Here is a 15,566-nt window from a genome sequence, read left to right as displayed (position 1 = left end):
ACACTACTTTACATTGTTACCTAGTTAACTAGAACACTACTTTACCTTGTTACCTAGTTAACTAGAACACTACTTTACATTGTTACCTAGTTAACTAGAACACTACTTTACATTGTTACCTAGTTAACTAGAACACTACTTTACCTTGTTACCTAGTTAACTAGAACACTACTTTACATTGTTACCTAGTTAACTAGAACACTACTTTACATTGTTACCTAGTTAACTACAACACTACTTTACATTGTTACCTAGTTAACTAGAACACTACTTTACATTGTTACCTAGTTAACTAGAACACTACTTTACATTGTTACCTAGTTAACTACAACACTACTTTACATTGTTACCTAGTTAACTAGAACACTACTTTACATTGTTACCTAGTTAACTAGAACACTACTTTACATTGTTACCTAGTTAACTAGAACACTACTTTACATTGTTACCTAGTTAACTAGAACACTACTTTACATTGTTACCTAGTTAACTAGAACACCACTTTACATTGTTACCTAGTTAACTACAACACTCCTTTACAACACTCCTTTACATTTACACTACTTTACCTTGTTACCTAGTTAACTAGAACACTACTTTACATTGTTACCTAGTTAACTAGAACACTACTTTACATTGTTACCTAGTTAACTACAACACTACTTTACATTGTTACCTAGTTAACTAGAACACTACTTTACATTGTTACCTAGTTAACTAGAACACTACTTTACATTGTTACCTAGTTAACTACAACACTACTTTACATTGTTACCTAGTTAACTACTACACTACTTTACATTGTTACCTAGTTAACTAGAACACTACTTTACATTGTTACCTAGTTAACTAGAACACTACTTTACATTGTTACCTAGTTAACTAGAACACTACTTTACATTGTTACCTAGTTAACTAGAACACTACTTTACATTGTTACCTAGTTAACTAGAACACTACTTTACATTGTTACCTAGTTAACTACAACACTACTTTACATTGTTACCTAGTTAACTAGAACACCACTTTACATTGTTACCTAGTTAACTAGAACACTACTTTACATTGTTACCTAGTTAACTAGAACACTACTTTACATTGTTACCTAGTTAACTAGAACACTACTTTACATTGTTACCTAGTTAACTAGAACACTACTTTACCTTGTTACCTAGTTAACTAGAACACCACTTTACATTGTTACCTAGTTAACTACAACACTCCTTTACATTGTTACCTAGTTAACTAGAACACCACTTTACATTGTTACCTAGTTAACTACAACACTACGTTACATTGTTACCTAGTTAACTACAACACTACTTTACATTGTTACCTAGTTAACTACAACACTACTTTACATTGTTACCTAGTTAACTAGAACACTACTTTACATTGTTACCTAGTTAACTAGAACACTACTTTACATTGTTACCTAGTTAACTAGAACACCACTTTACATTGTTACCTAGTTAACTACAACACTACTTTACATTGTTACCTAGTTAACTAGAACACTACTTTACATTGTTACCTAGTTAACTAGAACACTACTTTACATTGTTACCTAGTTAACTAGAACACTACTTTACATTGTTACCTAGTTAACTAGAACACTACTTTACATTGTTACCTAGTTAACTACAACACTACTTTACATTGTTACCTAGTTAACTACAACACTACTGTACATTGTTACCTAGTTAACTACAACACTACTTTACATTGTTACCTAGTTAACTACAACACTACTTTACATTGTTACCTAGTTAACTACTACACTACTTTACATTGTTACCTAGTTAACTAGAACACTACTTTACATTGTTACCTAGTTAACTAGAACACTACTTTACATTGTTACCTAGTTAACTAGAACACTACTTTACATTGTTACCTAGTTAACTAGAACACTACTTTACATTGTTACCTAGTTAACTAGAACACTACTTTACATTGTTACCTAGTTAACTAGAACACTACTTTACATTGTTACCTAGTTAACTACAACACTACTTTACATTGTTACCTAGTTAACTAGAACACTACTTTACATTGTTACCTAGTTAACTACAACACTACTTTACATTGTTACCTAGTTAACTAGAACACGACTTTACATTGTTACCTAGTTAACTAGAACACTACTTTACATTGTTACCTAGTTAACTACAACACTACTTTACATTGTTACCTAGTTAACTAGAACACTACTTTACATTGTTACCTAGTTAACTAGAACACTACTTTACATTGTTACCTAGTTAACTACAACACTACTGTACATTGTTACCTAGTTAACTACAACACTACTTTACATTGTTACCTAGTTAACTACAACACTACTTTACATTGTTACCTAGTTAACTACTACACTACTTTACATTGTTACCTAGTTAACTAGAACACTACTTTACATTGTTACCTAGTTAACTAGAACACTACTTTACATTGTTACCTAGTTAACTAGAACACTACTTTACATTGTTACCTAGTTAACTAGAACACTACTTTACATTGTTACCTAGTTAACTAGAACACTACTTTACATTGTTACCTAGTTAACTAGAACACTACTTTACATTGTTACCTAGTTAACTACAACACTACTTTACATTGTTACCTAGTTAACTAGAACACTACTTTACATTGTTACCTAGTTAACTACAACACTACTTTACATTGTTACCTAGTTAACTAGAACACGACTTTACATTGTTACCTAGTTAACTAGAACACTACTTTACATTGTTACCTAGTTAACTACAACACTACTTTACATTGTTACCTAGTTAACTAGAACACTACTTTACATTGTTACCTAGTTAACTATAACACTACTTTACATTGTTACCTAGTTAACTACAACACTACTGTACATTGTTACCTAGTTAACTACAACACTACTTTACATTGTTACCTAGTTAACTACAACACTACTTTACATTGTTACCTAGTTAACTACTACACTACTTTACATTGTTACCTAGTTAACTAGAACACTACTTTACATTGTTACCTAGTTAACTAGAACACTACTTTACATTGTTACCTAGTTAACTAGAACACTACTTTACATTGTTACCTAGTTAACTAGAACACTACTTTACATTGTTACCTAGTTAACTAGAACACTACTTTACATTGTTACCTAGTTAACTAGAACACTACTTTACATTGTTACCTAGTTAACTACAACACTACTTTACATTGTTACCTAGTTAACTAGAACACTACTTTACATTGTTACCTAGTTAACTACAACACTACTTTACATTGTTACCTAGTTAACTAGAACACGACTTTACATTGTTACCTAGTTAACTAGAACACTACTTTACATTGTTACCTAGTTAACTACAACACTACTTTACATTGTTACCTAGTTAACTAGAACACTACTTTACATTGTTACCTAGTTAACTAGAACACTACTTTACATTGTTACCTAGTTAACTAGAACACTACTTTACATTGTTACCTAGTTAACTAGAACACTACTTTACATTGTTACCTAGTTAACTAGAACACTACTTTACCTTGTTACCTAGTTAACTAGAACACCACTTTACATTGTTACCTAGTTAACTACAACACTATTTTACATTGTTACCTAGTTAACTAGAACACTACTTTACATTGTTACCTAGTTAACTAGAACACTACTTTACATTGTTACCTAGTTAACTAGAACACTACTTTACCTTGTTACCTAGTTAACTACAACACTACTTTACATTGTTACCTAGTTAACTACTACACTACTTTACATTGTTACCTAGTTAACTAGAACACTACTTTACATTGTTACCTAGTTAACTAGAACACTACTTTACATTGTTACCTAGTTAACTAGAACACTACTTTACATTGTTACCTAGTTAACTAGAACACTACTTTACATTGTTACCTAGTTAACTAGAACACTACTTTACATTGTTACCTAGTTAACTAGAACACTACTTTACATTGTTACCTAGTTAACTACAACACTACTTTACATTGTTACCTAGTTAACTAGAACACTACTTTACATTGTTACCTAGTTAACTACAACACTACTTTACATTGTTACCTAGTTAACTAGAACACGACTTTACATTGTTACCTAGTTAACTAGAACACTACTTTACATTGTTACCTAGTTAACTACAACACTACTTTACATTGTTACCTAGTTAACTAGAACACTACTTTACATTGTTACCTAGTTAACTAGAACACTACTTTACATTGTTACCTAGTTAACTAGAACACTACTTTACATTGTTACCTAGTTAACTAGAACACTACTTTACATTGTTACCTAGTTAACTAGAACACTACTTTACATTGTTACCTAGTTAACTACAACACTACTTTACATTGTTACCTAGTTAACTACAACACTACTGTACATTGTTACCTAGTTAACTACAACACTACTTTACATTGTTACCTAGTTAACTACAACACTACTTTACATTGTTACCTAGTTAACTACTACACTACTTTACATTGTTACCTAGTTAACTAGAACACTACTTTACATTGTTACCTAGTTAACTAGAACACTACTTTACATTGTTACCTAGTTAACTAGAACACTACTTTACATTGTTACCTAGTTAACTAGAACACTACTTTACATTGTTACCTAGTTAACTAGAACACTACTTTACATTGTTACCTAGTTAACTAGAACACTACTTTACATTGTTACCTAGTTAACTACAACACTACTTTACATTGTTACCTAGTTAACTAGAACACTACTTTACATTGTTACCTAGTTAACTACAACACTACTTTACATTGTTACCTAGTTAACTAGAACACGACTTTACATTGTTACCTAGTTAACTAGAACACTACTTTACATTGTTACCTAGTTAACTACAACACTACTTTACATTGTTACCTAGTTAACTAGAACACTACTTTACATTGTTACCTAGTTAACTAGAACACTACTTTACATTGTTACCTAGTTAACTAGAACACTACTTTACATTGTTACCTAGTTAACTAGAACACTACTTTACATTGTTACCTAGTTAACTAGAACACTACTTTACATTGTTACCTAGTTAACTAGAACACTACTTTACCTTGTTACCTAGTTAACTAGAACACCACTTTACATTGTTACCTAGTTAACTACAACACTACTTTACATTGTTACCTAGTTAACTAGAACACTACTTTACATTGTTACCTAGTTAACTAGAACACTACTTTACATTGTTACCTAGTTAACTACAACACTACTTTACCTTGTTACCTAGTTAACTAGAACACTACTTTACATTGTTACCTAGTTGACTACAACACTACTCTACATTGTTACCTAGTTTTTTATTTTATTTAACCTTTATTTAACCAGATAGGTCAGTTGAGAATAAATTCTCGTTTGCAACGACGATCTGGCCAATTGGCAGAACAGAGGCAAGTCAGTACACAGAACACAACACAGTATATACGATACAAAACACGATATATACAATATAAAACATGAGTGCAATACAGTATCAAAAATATCTATACATTACAGCAGGGGGAAGTTATCTTAAGGTAGGAAGACTAGAACAGTAGAATGGAACAGTAGACTAGAATAATAGAATGGAACAGTAGACTAGAACAGTAGTATGGAACAGTTGCGTAGAACAGTAGACTAGAACATTAGAATGGAACAGTTGCGTAGAACAGTAGACTAGAACATTAGAATGGAACAGTAGTCTAGAACAGTAGAATGGAACAGTAGAGTAGAACAGTAGAGTAGAACATTAGAATGGAACAGTAGACTAGAACAATAGAATGGAACAGTAGACTAGAACAGTAGTAACGAATCGTAGAGTAGAACAGTATTAAGTATTAACACTATTATGGTTAAGGCAAGGCTGGGAAACTTCAGCCCCCGTAGGGGGGGCAGTGTGTGCAGGATTGTGCTCCAGACCAGCACTAAGGCATCCATGGGTGAGGATGAGTGTCGGGTTAACTGTGGTTAAACCCCAACGACTGTGGTAGGAAGGTAAAACCTCTCCAGCATGGCCAGATAGACAGTGGCTCTACGGAGAAACAAACAACAACCGACCACCCTGCAGGTGACAGTAACAACCCACCGCTCTCGTCCTGGATACGAAGCACAAAGTAACGACTGGAGTCGCTGACGGTCTCCACGGCGATGCCAGGGAACTCGTCAATCGGCGCCTGTGCAAACAACTCCCCTGCAAATATACAGACATTATGACAACAACAACACACAATGTAAGAGTCCTCTCTACACCTGTACTTCAATGGTATGAGTTCATTGGCTAATTGGCTAGGTATACTGTTTACCTCCTGGCGTACCTGTACTAAACAGTCAGACACAGTTATACATATAGAAACACAGGACATATAGGGCCAGTTTCACAGACAACACTTAAGCATAGTCCAGGATTAAAAATCACACTTGCAATGGAATATCTCCATTGAGGAAGCTTTTTAGGAATCTAGGATTAGTCTTAATCTGTGTCCATGAAAGGCCTTGCAACGGAGGGTTAATGTTAAACGCCTCCTAAATACAGTATGTTCCAAATCATTCCAACTCACTGTAGCCTATTTCTGTGGAAAACCCACAGGGGCAAAATTAATATCACTCTATAGTGTTGATTCCTAGTACTGTATCCAAATCAACAAGAAGGAGTGCCTGGGGATGGGTTAGAGTTGAGGAATGAAGTGGCCGCCAGGTTGAAAGTGACAGTGATGCTGTCATGTAAACAGAGCCTGTGTTCCTCACCAGAGATCTTGTCCTCCAGTTTGATGTAGGCCACTTTGCCCCGGGCCGTCACACGCATGCGCCCTGTCCAATCGGGAGCATCCAGCTTCCAATCTGCTGCCCTAGGAGAGAAACAGGCAGCCAATGAGAGAAGTGTGTGTGTGTGTGCGTGTGTGTGTGTGTGTGTGTGTGTGTGTGTGTGTGTGTGTGTGTTACTATAAGGCTGTATATGTAAATGGTGTTGACATAATGAGAGAAGTGTGTGTGTGTGTCAATGAGACAATGAGACAATGTTTGTGTGTGTGTGTGTGTGTGTGTGTGTTACTATAAGGCTGTATGTGTAAATGGTGTTGTTGACATAACTTAGCTGTATTGATTAAATGACTGGTGAAACATTTAATTAATCGCAAAGGAGAAAATAAGGTGACTCATATACTTGGTCCTCCTGGCATTTCATTGCTACCTAGGGTGGAAGATTGCGTCATCATTGTTATTACTCACTATAGCCTATCACACAACAGACTGAGTGCTATCTGGTCACTGGCATGCTACTGATGGTAAACCCATAGCCTAGATATCTCATCTCCCGGGAGACGCCAACAGTTTCGACCGTATCTGACCAGTCAGCATCCAGATGCACTAGATCACGTTAAAGCACCAGCCAATGAAATAAGGTAAACACAATCCACACACACACACAGACAGACACACACACACAGACACAGATACAGACACACACACACACACACACACACACACACATACACACACACCCACACCCACACCCACACACCCACACACCCACAGCAAAGGATAGACAATGCAAGTCAACAAGAATTCTGGCCCCCATAATAAAACACGACAGGAGATTCCCGACATAATCTCCTCCAAGCCAAGGAAGTAAAACATCTCACCTAATCCTCAAAACCCTTAAATACCGTAGTACACGATGTAATCTTACAATAAACATTAATTCTATTGAACAGAGAACTAAAACTGTCAGGCTTTAGAGGGGACACACACACACACACACACACACACACACACGGTCACGTTTACGCATTGTAAGCAGTATTCAGCCCAACCATCTCTGTGTGTGCATTGGGACGCAGACAGGCGTTGATACCGACAGACAGGTACAACAATGACAGGTGTAGCAGGCTACTATGATCCATACAATAGAACGCACACACACACAACCTTGATATTGATATTTTCCTCTTTATCTATTGCGCTGCCCCAATAAAGTGCCATGCCAGGTTATGACCCCAAAAAGCAATTACGCACCAGACAAAACCATTTACAGGGCCTTTATGAGGATGCACTGTCTGCCTTTGATGTAGGGAGTGGGACAAGCTAACGGGTTGTTTATTATAGGGGAGCCTACACATACAGACAGGCAGCGATCGTTCTCCATCACTGCGCCGATGGATGCATGCTGGAGTCGGATGCAAGGTCAGACGGATGATCACGGACCCTTTACTACGGCATGATCGGTGTGGCTCTTACCTGACGCCCCGGTTCGATGCTCGCGGGGGGATTCGGTAAACGTTGACGTCAGGTTTCACACACAGGATCGACTCGTACTCCCCCTCGATGGTCGCCATCTTGACTCTAATTCACCGAATCGTTGTCGGTGCATTGGTGGTGTCTGTGCGGTAACCGGGGACGTGAGGAGCGTAATATACCGTGTATTTGCGCAGTGTGTTCTCATCCATCCACGGTTGCTCACCTTACTACGGATGCTGATATGAGTTAGTTAGCCCTCTCTAAAACCTTATCGAATCGATTCACACACAATGAATAAATAATATTCACACACACATAATAAATGGCATTCCGTTGAATAGGAAAAATGACACAAAAAAAGCATAAGAAACTGTATTTTATTTTATTTTATGACAATAACAACATATGCTATTACATTAACGCATTTAATGCTTAGAGGATATAAAAAATAAAATAAATCATTGACATACAATACAGTATTTAAATGCACACATTTGAGGAGCAGTATAACCCTTATCTCAGTTAATTTTCTTATTCATTATTACAATGATGGCTCAAAATTGTCCTTTCACTATAATGACACAAAAAAAAGCATCTCTCCAATCTTCTGCATCACTAGGCTGTAAGAGAGAACAGGGGAACAGTTATAACTGAATCTACCACTCAGGTGTGTGTGTGTGTGTGTGTGTGTGTGTGTGTGTGTGTGTGTGTGTGTGCGTGCGCGCGCCTACGTGCGTGCATGCATGTGTGTGTGTGGAGCTTTACCTGGAGGATACGGTTCAGTTTCCTGGCCAGGCGAACAGAGTTCTGTTGTAGGCCGTCCCAGGCCTTAAACCCTCTCGCCCTCCGAGCTACAAAAGTTTGCCAGCAGTAGAAATTGTCTGAAGGAGTAAGACCAGGGTTAGACCAGGGTTAGACCAGGGTTAGACCAGGGTTAGGGTTATGTGGAAGGTCTGAGCTCCCATGAAAGCAGTAAAATCATACATCTGTGGGGGGTCGCTAATAATACATGACCACAACCATTATTTGATCAAAAATGTCAATGTAATGAGTATTATTTATATTTATTTATATGATAAATATTCTAAAATAAACACGTTTTCCAAAAGAACTACGCGCACCAGCATTAATCTCCTGTGAATGACAGTAGGCCTTTGACTGCCTGCACTTTACCACCAAGACACTATGGGGCGCAGTAGAATATTGTGCAACAGCAGAATATGATCGTTGAGAGCTTGCGAGTCAATTTAAAGTCCATTTAATAAGTTAATTAAATAAGTCCATTTAATAAGTTAAATAAATAAGTCCATTTAATAAATAAGCATCATTTCATGGTTATGTACACGGTTATTAACATGGTTAGAAGTTTATAATGTGTACTACAAGCTCTAATGTGAGTTCGCCCATTGGCTATGTCATTCATTCATTTCTTTATTTCATTGGTCCATCGGGAAGAGCTAGCCAACTGTAATGTATGCTGAGAGAGAGGGGGCGGGACTTTGTACTAATAACGATACTATGCACTAAGTAAGGTGTCAGACTGATTGAGGACCTCGTCGAGTGAAGACCTGTTTGCTGTGTTTATAACAATTCGTGAATCAAAGAACAGTTATTCCTTTGGCTGTTGGTGCACATTGAAGCTACCAGAGGTAAATACATATGTCTGGTGTTTGTTTATAAGCTACATCTACTCGTTGTAGTATGTTATATTTGACTTGAGAGCTAATCGCGGCAAGCGGTTAGCTTAGCATAATTACGTTAGCATGTTGCTAGCATGTGCTGAGTGATAAATTGTTTTTTAGCTATATCAAAACGAAATAGCTATTGGATTTTGTAGCTCAGTGCAGTGGCGCCGGCAGGATTCGATTTCATAGTACGCACAGAAACGTAAAAAACTTCGCAGAAATAGCGCAGACTAGCCTACAGGTTGGATGATTGTATCACCTATTCATAGTTTTCAGTCACGTGACTGGCGCAGAGCCCTGGCGGCCAAAACATAGTAGAAACTCCGTAGAACTGCAGCACTGACCTGTCATTAACCACCTGTTTCAAGCAACAATTATTTAGATCACCTCTCAAAAGAAGAAAAACAAAGATATGTGAACAAACTACACATTTTGGGCACTTGCAATAATGCTAATGTTAGCTAGCTAGCTAAAGGACCTACACAACCAACTCCAAGCTGGTAGCGTCCACAACAACAAACCATGTCAGAACGATTATGCAAAGATAATGACTAAAAATTTAATAACTAGGCTAGTCAAAGTCAACTTTATGTACAGACATGGATTATATGTACAGTCAATCCAATATATGTACAGACACAAGATTAGAAAATAACTATATATACAAAAAATACTAGATAAAAGATTTGAAATGTGCGGTACAATGTACAGGGGTGGAATACAATATGAACAATGACAATAGTGCAATAGTGATAATTGGCTCAGTATAATCGAGTAAAGTGGCTAAGTAAATAATTAAAATCATCAGTGTTTACTTGAGCTTAATCTTCTCCTCTGAGTTTTTCTTTTTCTGACGGAATTCTGTAGAAGCCCAACCCAGGGTCGTCTCCTCGTCGGTTAGTGCACCCGATTGCACAGCAACTATCCAGCATTTTGTCAAACAACTAATTACTTGGTAAAAACCTGATAAAATAACTGGCAGGCAGCGGAAGAAAGATTTGTTTTCAGTCACAGTATCCTGGGTGGAAGTGATAGAATCAATCACACTGTCACACAGCTACTACCTTCTTTGAAAGAAAACCATTTATTGCTTTGAGTGAAAAGTACATAGTTACAAGTGCAGAAGGTTACAACTATATTCAGACAACAACATTCATAGAACATTGAACAATGAACACCTAGTCTCTTTGTAGGGTTTTGTCTGAACTCAACTATCTATCTTGATACTACTGTAGTAACACAGTAGTAGCAGTAGCACAACTAGCAGACTAGGATTAGCACATTAATACCCCAATCCCTCTACCTCCTCCTCTTAGATGGTTGAGGGGTGAATTCTTGTGTTTTATGTACGTAGGATTATTCATTTGAATCACAAAGGGCGCGGCCGATGAATCACTGTGATGTTCTTCTAACAGGGGCGGCCCCCCCTATAATACATTATGGAACATACATTATACTATTATTACTAGTGGTGGGGGCCCAGAAAGACTTTGACACGTAAGGCACAATTCTCTGATGGAAGTAAATAATAGATAGAGCACATAGGCGCTCTGGTGGTGGTGTGTGTGTGCAGTGGTGGACTCAGGCTGTTGTTATCAGTTACAGGTGGGCGTTCCCATTATGCCGTGACGACCTCGAAACACAGATGAAAACAGCCCAGGTGACAGCGCATGCGCACCTAACACATGGGGGAAACAAAGGGCCTATTTGGTGACACTGTGACAGCGCACCAATACATAGGCTAGCACCGAAACGAGAGTTTTGCACTCACTTTAGGCCTACAACACACACAGCAGCATACACGTTTCAACGACCAGATATGTGACAATATAGGCTAGCCCAGACAGAAGCCGCTGCACCACTTAACAATAAAAGCAAGACCAAACCAATCCGACTGGCAATAAAATCATAAAATGTTCCTACCTATTTGAAGTGAAGTCTGCGCCTCCCCGTTGCATCAAACTCCAGCAGAATGGCCTCCGCATCAATAGGAATATCATGATGTATATTCATAAGGGCAAGTCCACTCAGTCTCTTGTCTGTCATGCTGTTCCGGAGATATGTCTTCAAGCGACGTAAACAGCTGAATGAACGCTCCGCACTGGCAGTGGACACGGGCATTGTTAGGAGAACCTTCATGACAGTATGCAGGTTGGGGTAGAAATCTGCGGTTAGTCTCAGAACTTGGAGGATGTCACTGGTGACAGGTGTATCATGCGGCCTGTTGCGCTCCCTCCACATATTAAGCTCCATATCTGCAGTGTCAACACTGGGCATCAGCGCACCATACTCCTCCTTGATCTCCCTCCATAAACTGTCCGTCAACAGTGGCAATTTGTCGGGTAGAAGGTACTGGGCTTTAAGACGTGGCAGTGCAAGGCATACTCTGTCTCTCACCTCTGTGGTCAGGTGGTCGATGAACGGAAAGAAAATGGTTCTTTTCCAGTACTCTTGTGGGTTTTCTGCAGGTGTGTTAGACCTGTGGGCTTGTCTTTTGGCGATGCGAGGCAGTGAAGGGACAACATCAACAATCGCAGCCAGAGAGCATGTTTTTCCCCATATATCGCTGTATGTGGAGTCATCTCTTTTGTGCTCAAGCACACTCACAAGATCCGTGGCTATTTGAGCGGCCATAGGTAGCTCGCATTTTGGATTCTGTAAGCCATTACTCAGCGGTGTCAGGCAGTGAAGAAGCTCCTGAGTAATGATTAGACAGACGATGAATTCAAAGGTCTCCATGGCCCGAGTGAGGGAGGATGCTGTGGAGCTGCATTTGGCGTCAGTGTCTGTTTTCAGCTCAGCCAGTGTGGTTAACACGTCCTCGTAGTTTTCGATTATAGTAGACAGACACATATCATGTTGAGACCAGCGGGTATCAGAGAACTTTTGGAGGCGTTTTTTGCTGCTACTGTTGCTCAGTAAGCACTGTAAGCGCTTTGGGGTGGCTGTGATGAAGGTTACTATCTCTCGACTTGTTTGCAGAGTATTGCGGACCACAGGGATTTTCGTTGAGTGCACAATCGCTAGGTTTAGCGCATGATTTCTACAGTGCACATAGACGGCAGCAGGGTACTGTACTCTGATGCGCGCCTGAACGCCTCGCACCTTCCCACTGACATTCCCAGCGCCGTCATACCCCTGTCCAACCATACGAGCAGGATCCAGATCCAGTTCTCTTAATCGGTTTAACAGAAGTTGGGTCAAGGTCTCGCCTGTTGTGTCAGCAGTAGAAAAAAATCCCAAAAAATCCTCTCGCACAGAGTAGCTGCAATCAAAACAGTCCACGTATCTTACTACAAGAGCTACTTGTTCAACGTTGCTTATATCAGCAGTCTCATCAGCCAATAAGGTGAACCACTTGGCATCCCTGCATTTGTTGAGAATGTTGTCTTGAATCTGTTTCCCACATAGTTCAATCAACTCGTTCTGGATTTGATGACTAAAGTACTTTGCGTTACTTGGTGCATTTTTAAAATATTCTTTCAGATTCTCATCTCCTTCAGCACGGTATTTCAGAAGCGCCTGGAAATTACTTCGAAGCAACATCAACAAATTCACCTGCTCGCAGTTGGGCACTAATGTGAGCTGGAGTTGACAAGTGTCTTGAAACTATTTTCTTTGCATTACTCCAGTCAGTAAGTGGCTTCGTTCTCAGAATCATGTCTCCTGATGAGAAAAGCATGCAAGCTACACAAAAAACGCCATCAACGCTTTTACTGTAACGCAGAGTGGGGTAAATGCTCTCATCAAAAAACTCCTCCGGTATTTTCCGTTGCTTCCCACATATTACCCTACTTGGGGGTATCCAACCTCTGGGAGGCTTGAATCTCGTCTGTAACATTTTCAGTTTTACAGAGTCTGATGTCGTTTTCAGTTCACCAATGACACAGCCAATGTCATCTTCAGAGCCAGCACATACAACCTCATACCTCTGCTGCTGTGTGTCCTCGGGGCTCGGCCTAGCTACACAGCTAGCTACCGTAGGGGGCTCGTCACCGTGTAGCTGACTGCTGCTGGCGCCTTCGCTGGTGTTGCTCTCTTCGCATATTTTTTCTTCCCTCTCCCAAATGCCTGAAGAAGGCTCAACTGTCTTTTGGACATTTTCACATCAAATCAGACACTAGACAGCTAATTAGGAAGCTAGTTGAGCTAGTTGAAAATAATTTTAGCGCCAGAAATGAGTGACAAGTCAAATCAAATCAAATCCAATGTATTTACAGTAGTGACAGTGACGTAAGCACCAATCATTGGCCTTTATGTAATATTTACAAACGACAAACTAACGGGTTGAGTGATTGGCTGAACGCAACGTGAAAGAGTTTATTAGGGGGTGTTCACACTTGACTTATTTTTTAAGAAAAAAGCGTGGCCTTCAGCGCCTTTTTACATACAACCCTATGGGAAAAGGGAAAAAGCGGCCGCCTTTTAAAAAGCGTGAGAAAAGCGCAGCTGCCTTTTAACTTTTCAGAAAGGCGCTGTGTGATGTCAAGCGCCTTTCTGACAGCTGACCAATCAGGACGTGGAGAATAGGTACGCGTGTACCTTCCCCTACTTCCGAGCTACCGGTGCTCCGAGACGTCAGACCCACCAAGATGGACAAAAACAATGTAGCACTACCAGTTGAACATCAGCACGGTACTATTTGTGTGTAGTGGAGTGCTTCTCCCTCTGCATCATACGTGGTTGGCCTAAAGAAACTGGTCAACCTGCACATGGTATCTTACAGTTGGAGCTCTTTGCCAGAAACCTAACCCTAACCCTAACCCTAACCCTAACCCTAACCCTAACCCTAACCCTAACCCTAACCCCCACTAACACTTCGGGCAGCCAGCCATTTGGTCAGGTGATTCCTGGTTACCGGTAATCTCTTAGACCAACATAGGTGATAGATAATAGTCCCTCAACCTAACCCTAACCTTAATCCTAATTTAGGATATTAGTTATTTAGGCTATTATATAATCATCATTTAATTATTTAGTAATTCAAAGGCATATATATTAAAAAGATAGAAACATACAGAAGCGTAGAGAAGCGTATAGAAACGTATAGAAGCGTACAGAAGCGTACAGAAGCGTACAGTAATTCAGCTCCTGAACGAAAACGCAACAAGTTTGACGAAAAAGAATAACTACATTAGAATCGGCATCATTTCTACTTAATAAAATTACTACTAACAATTTAAAAAATGTATCAAATCATGGATATTACTAATTTTAATGTCGTGGGTTAGCTTTAACACAAAAAACTCAACGAATTTTACAACAACAAAACACAGGGTTAGAATCGGCATAATTTTTTACAATTTTTAGAAATTATCCCCATGCATATAACTATTACAGAACTCTGGATATACTCAAATTACTTTTGCATTTCCCATGATGCACCAGGATTTTAAAAATCCGCTTTTTCTGACACATTTAGTATCATTATTAGCAATTTCTCTCCCCCTAAACAACACCAAAACGTATCTAACATCATTATTTATACTCCTACTACACAAAAATAATAATAATTAAAATAAAAAATTCGGTCATACCATGACCCCGATTAACAGCAACAAATATGACCTTCCCCAAGATTTCCACTGAAAACCAAGCCAATCCAACTGCTGGAAGAGAGAAGAAGAGAGAAG

General features: G+C 38.7%; 1 protein-coding gene across 1 annotated transcript; it reads right to left on the bottom strand.

The window, feature by feature from the left end:
* Positions 1-5,370: 5,370 nt before the first annotated feature.
* On the bottom strand, positions 5,371-8,346 carry LOC308164300 (adaptin ear-binding coat-associated protein 1-like; the record flags this gene model as incomplete). Its single annotated transcript, XM_080538429.1, has 4 exons — positions 5,371-5,405; positions 6,102-6,206; positions 6,761-6,861; positions 8,249-8,346. The coding sequence occupies 4 exons, from the start codon at positions 8,344-8,346 to the stop codon at positions 5,371-5,373; spliced, it is 339 nt and encodes a 112-aa protein (XP_080394555.1).
* Between the last annotated feature and the right edge of the window lie 7,220 nt (positions 8,347-15,566).

Source organism: Nansenia antarctica (genome assembly GCF_963989245.1).
Source record: "Nansenia antarctica genome assembly, chromosome: 8".
Lineage (NCBI taxonomy): Eukaryota > Metazoa > Chordata > Actinopteri > Argentiniformes > Microstomatidae > Nansenia > Nansenia antarctica.
Note: the sequence above shows the minus strand (reverse complement) of the source record. Positions and strands in the feature narration are given on the sequence as shown.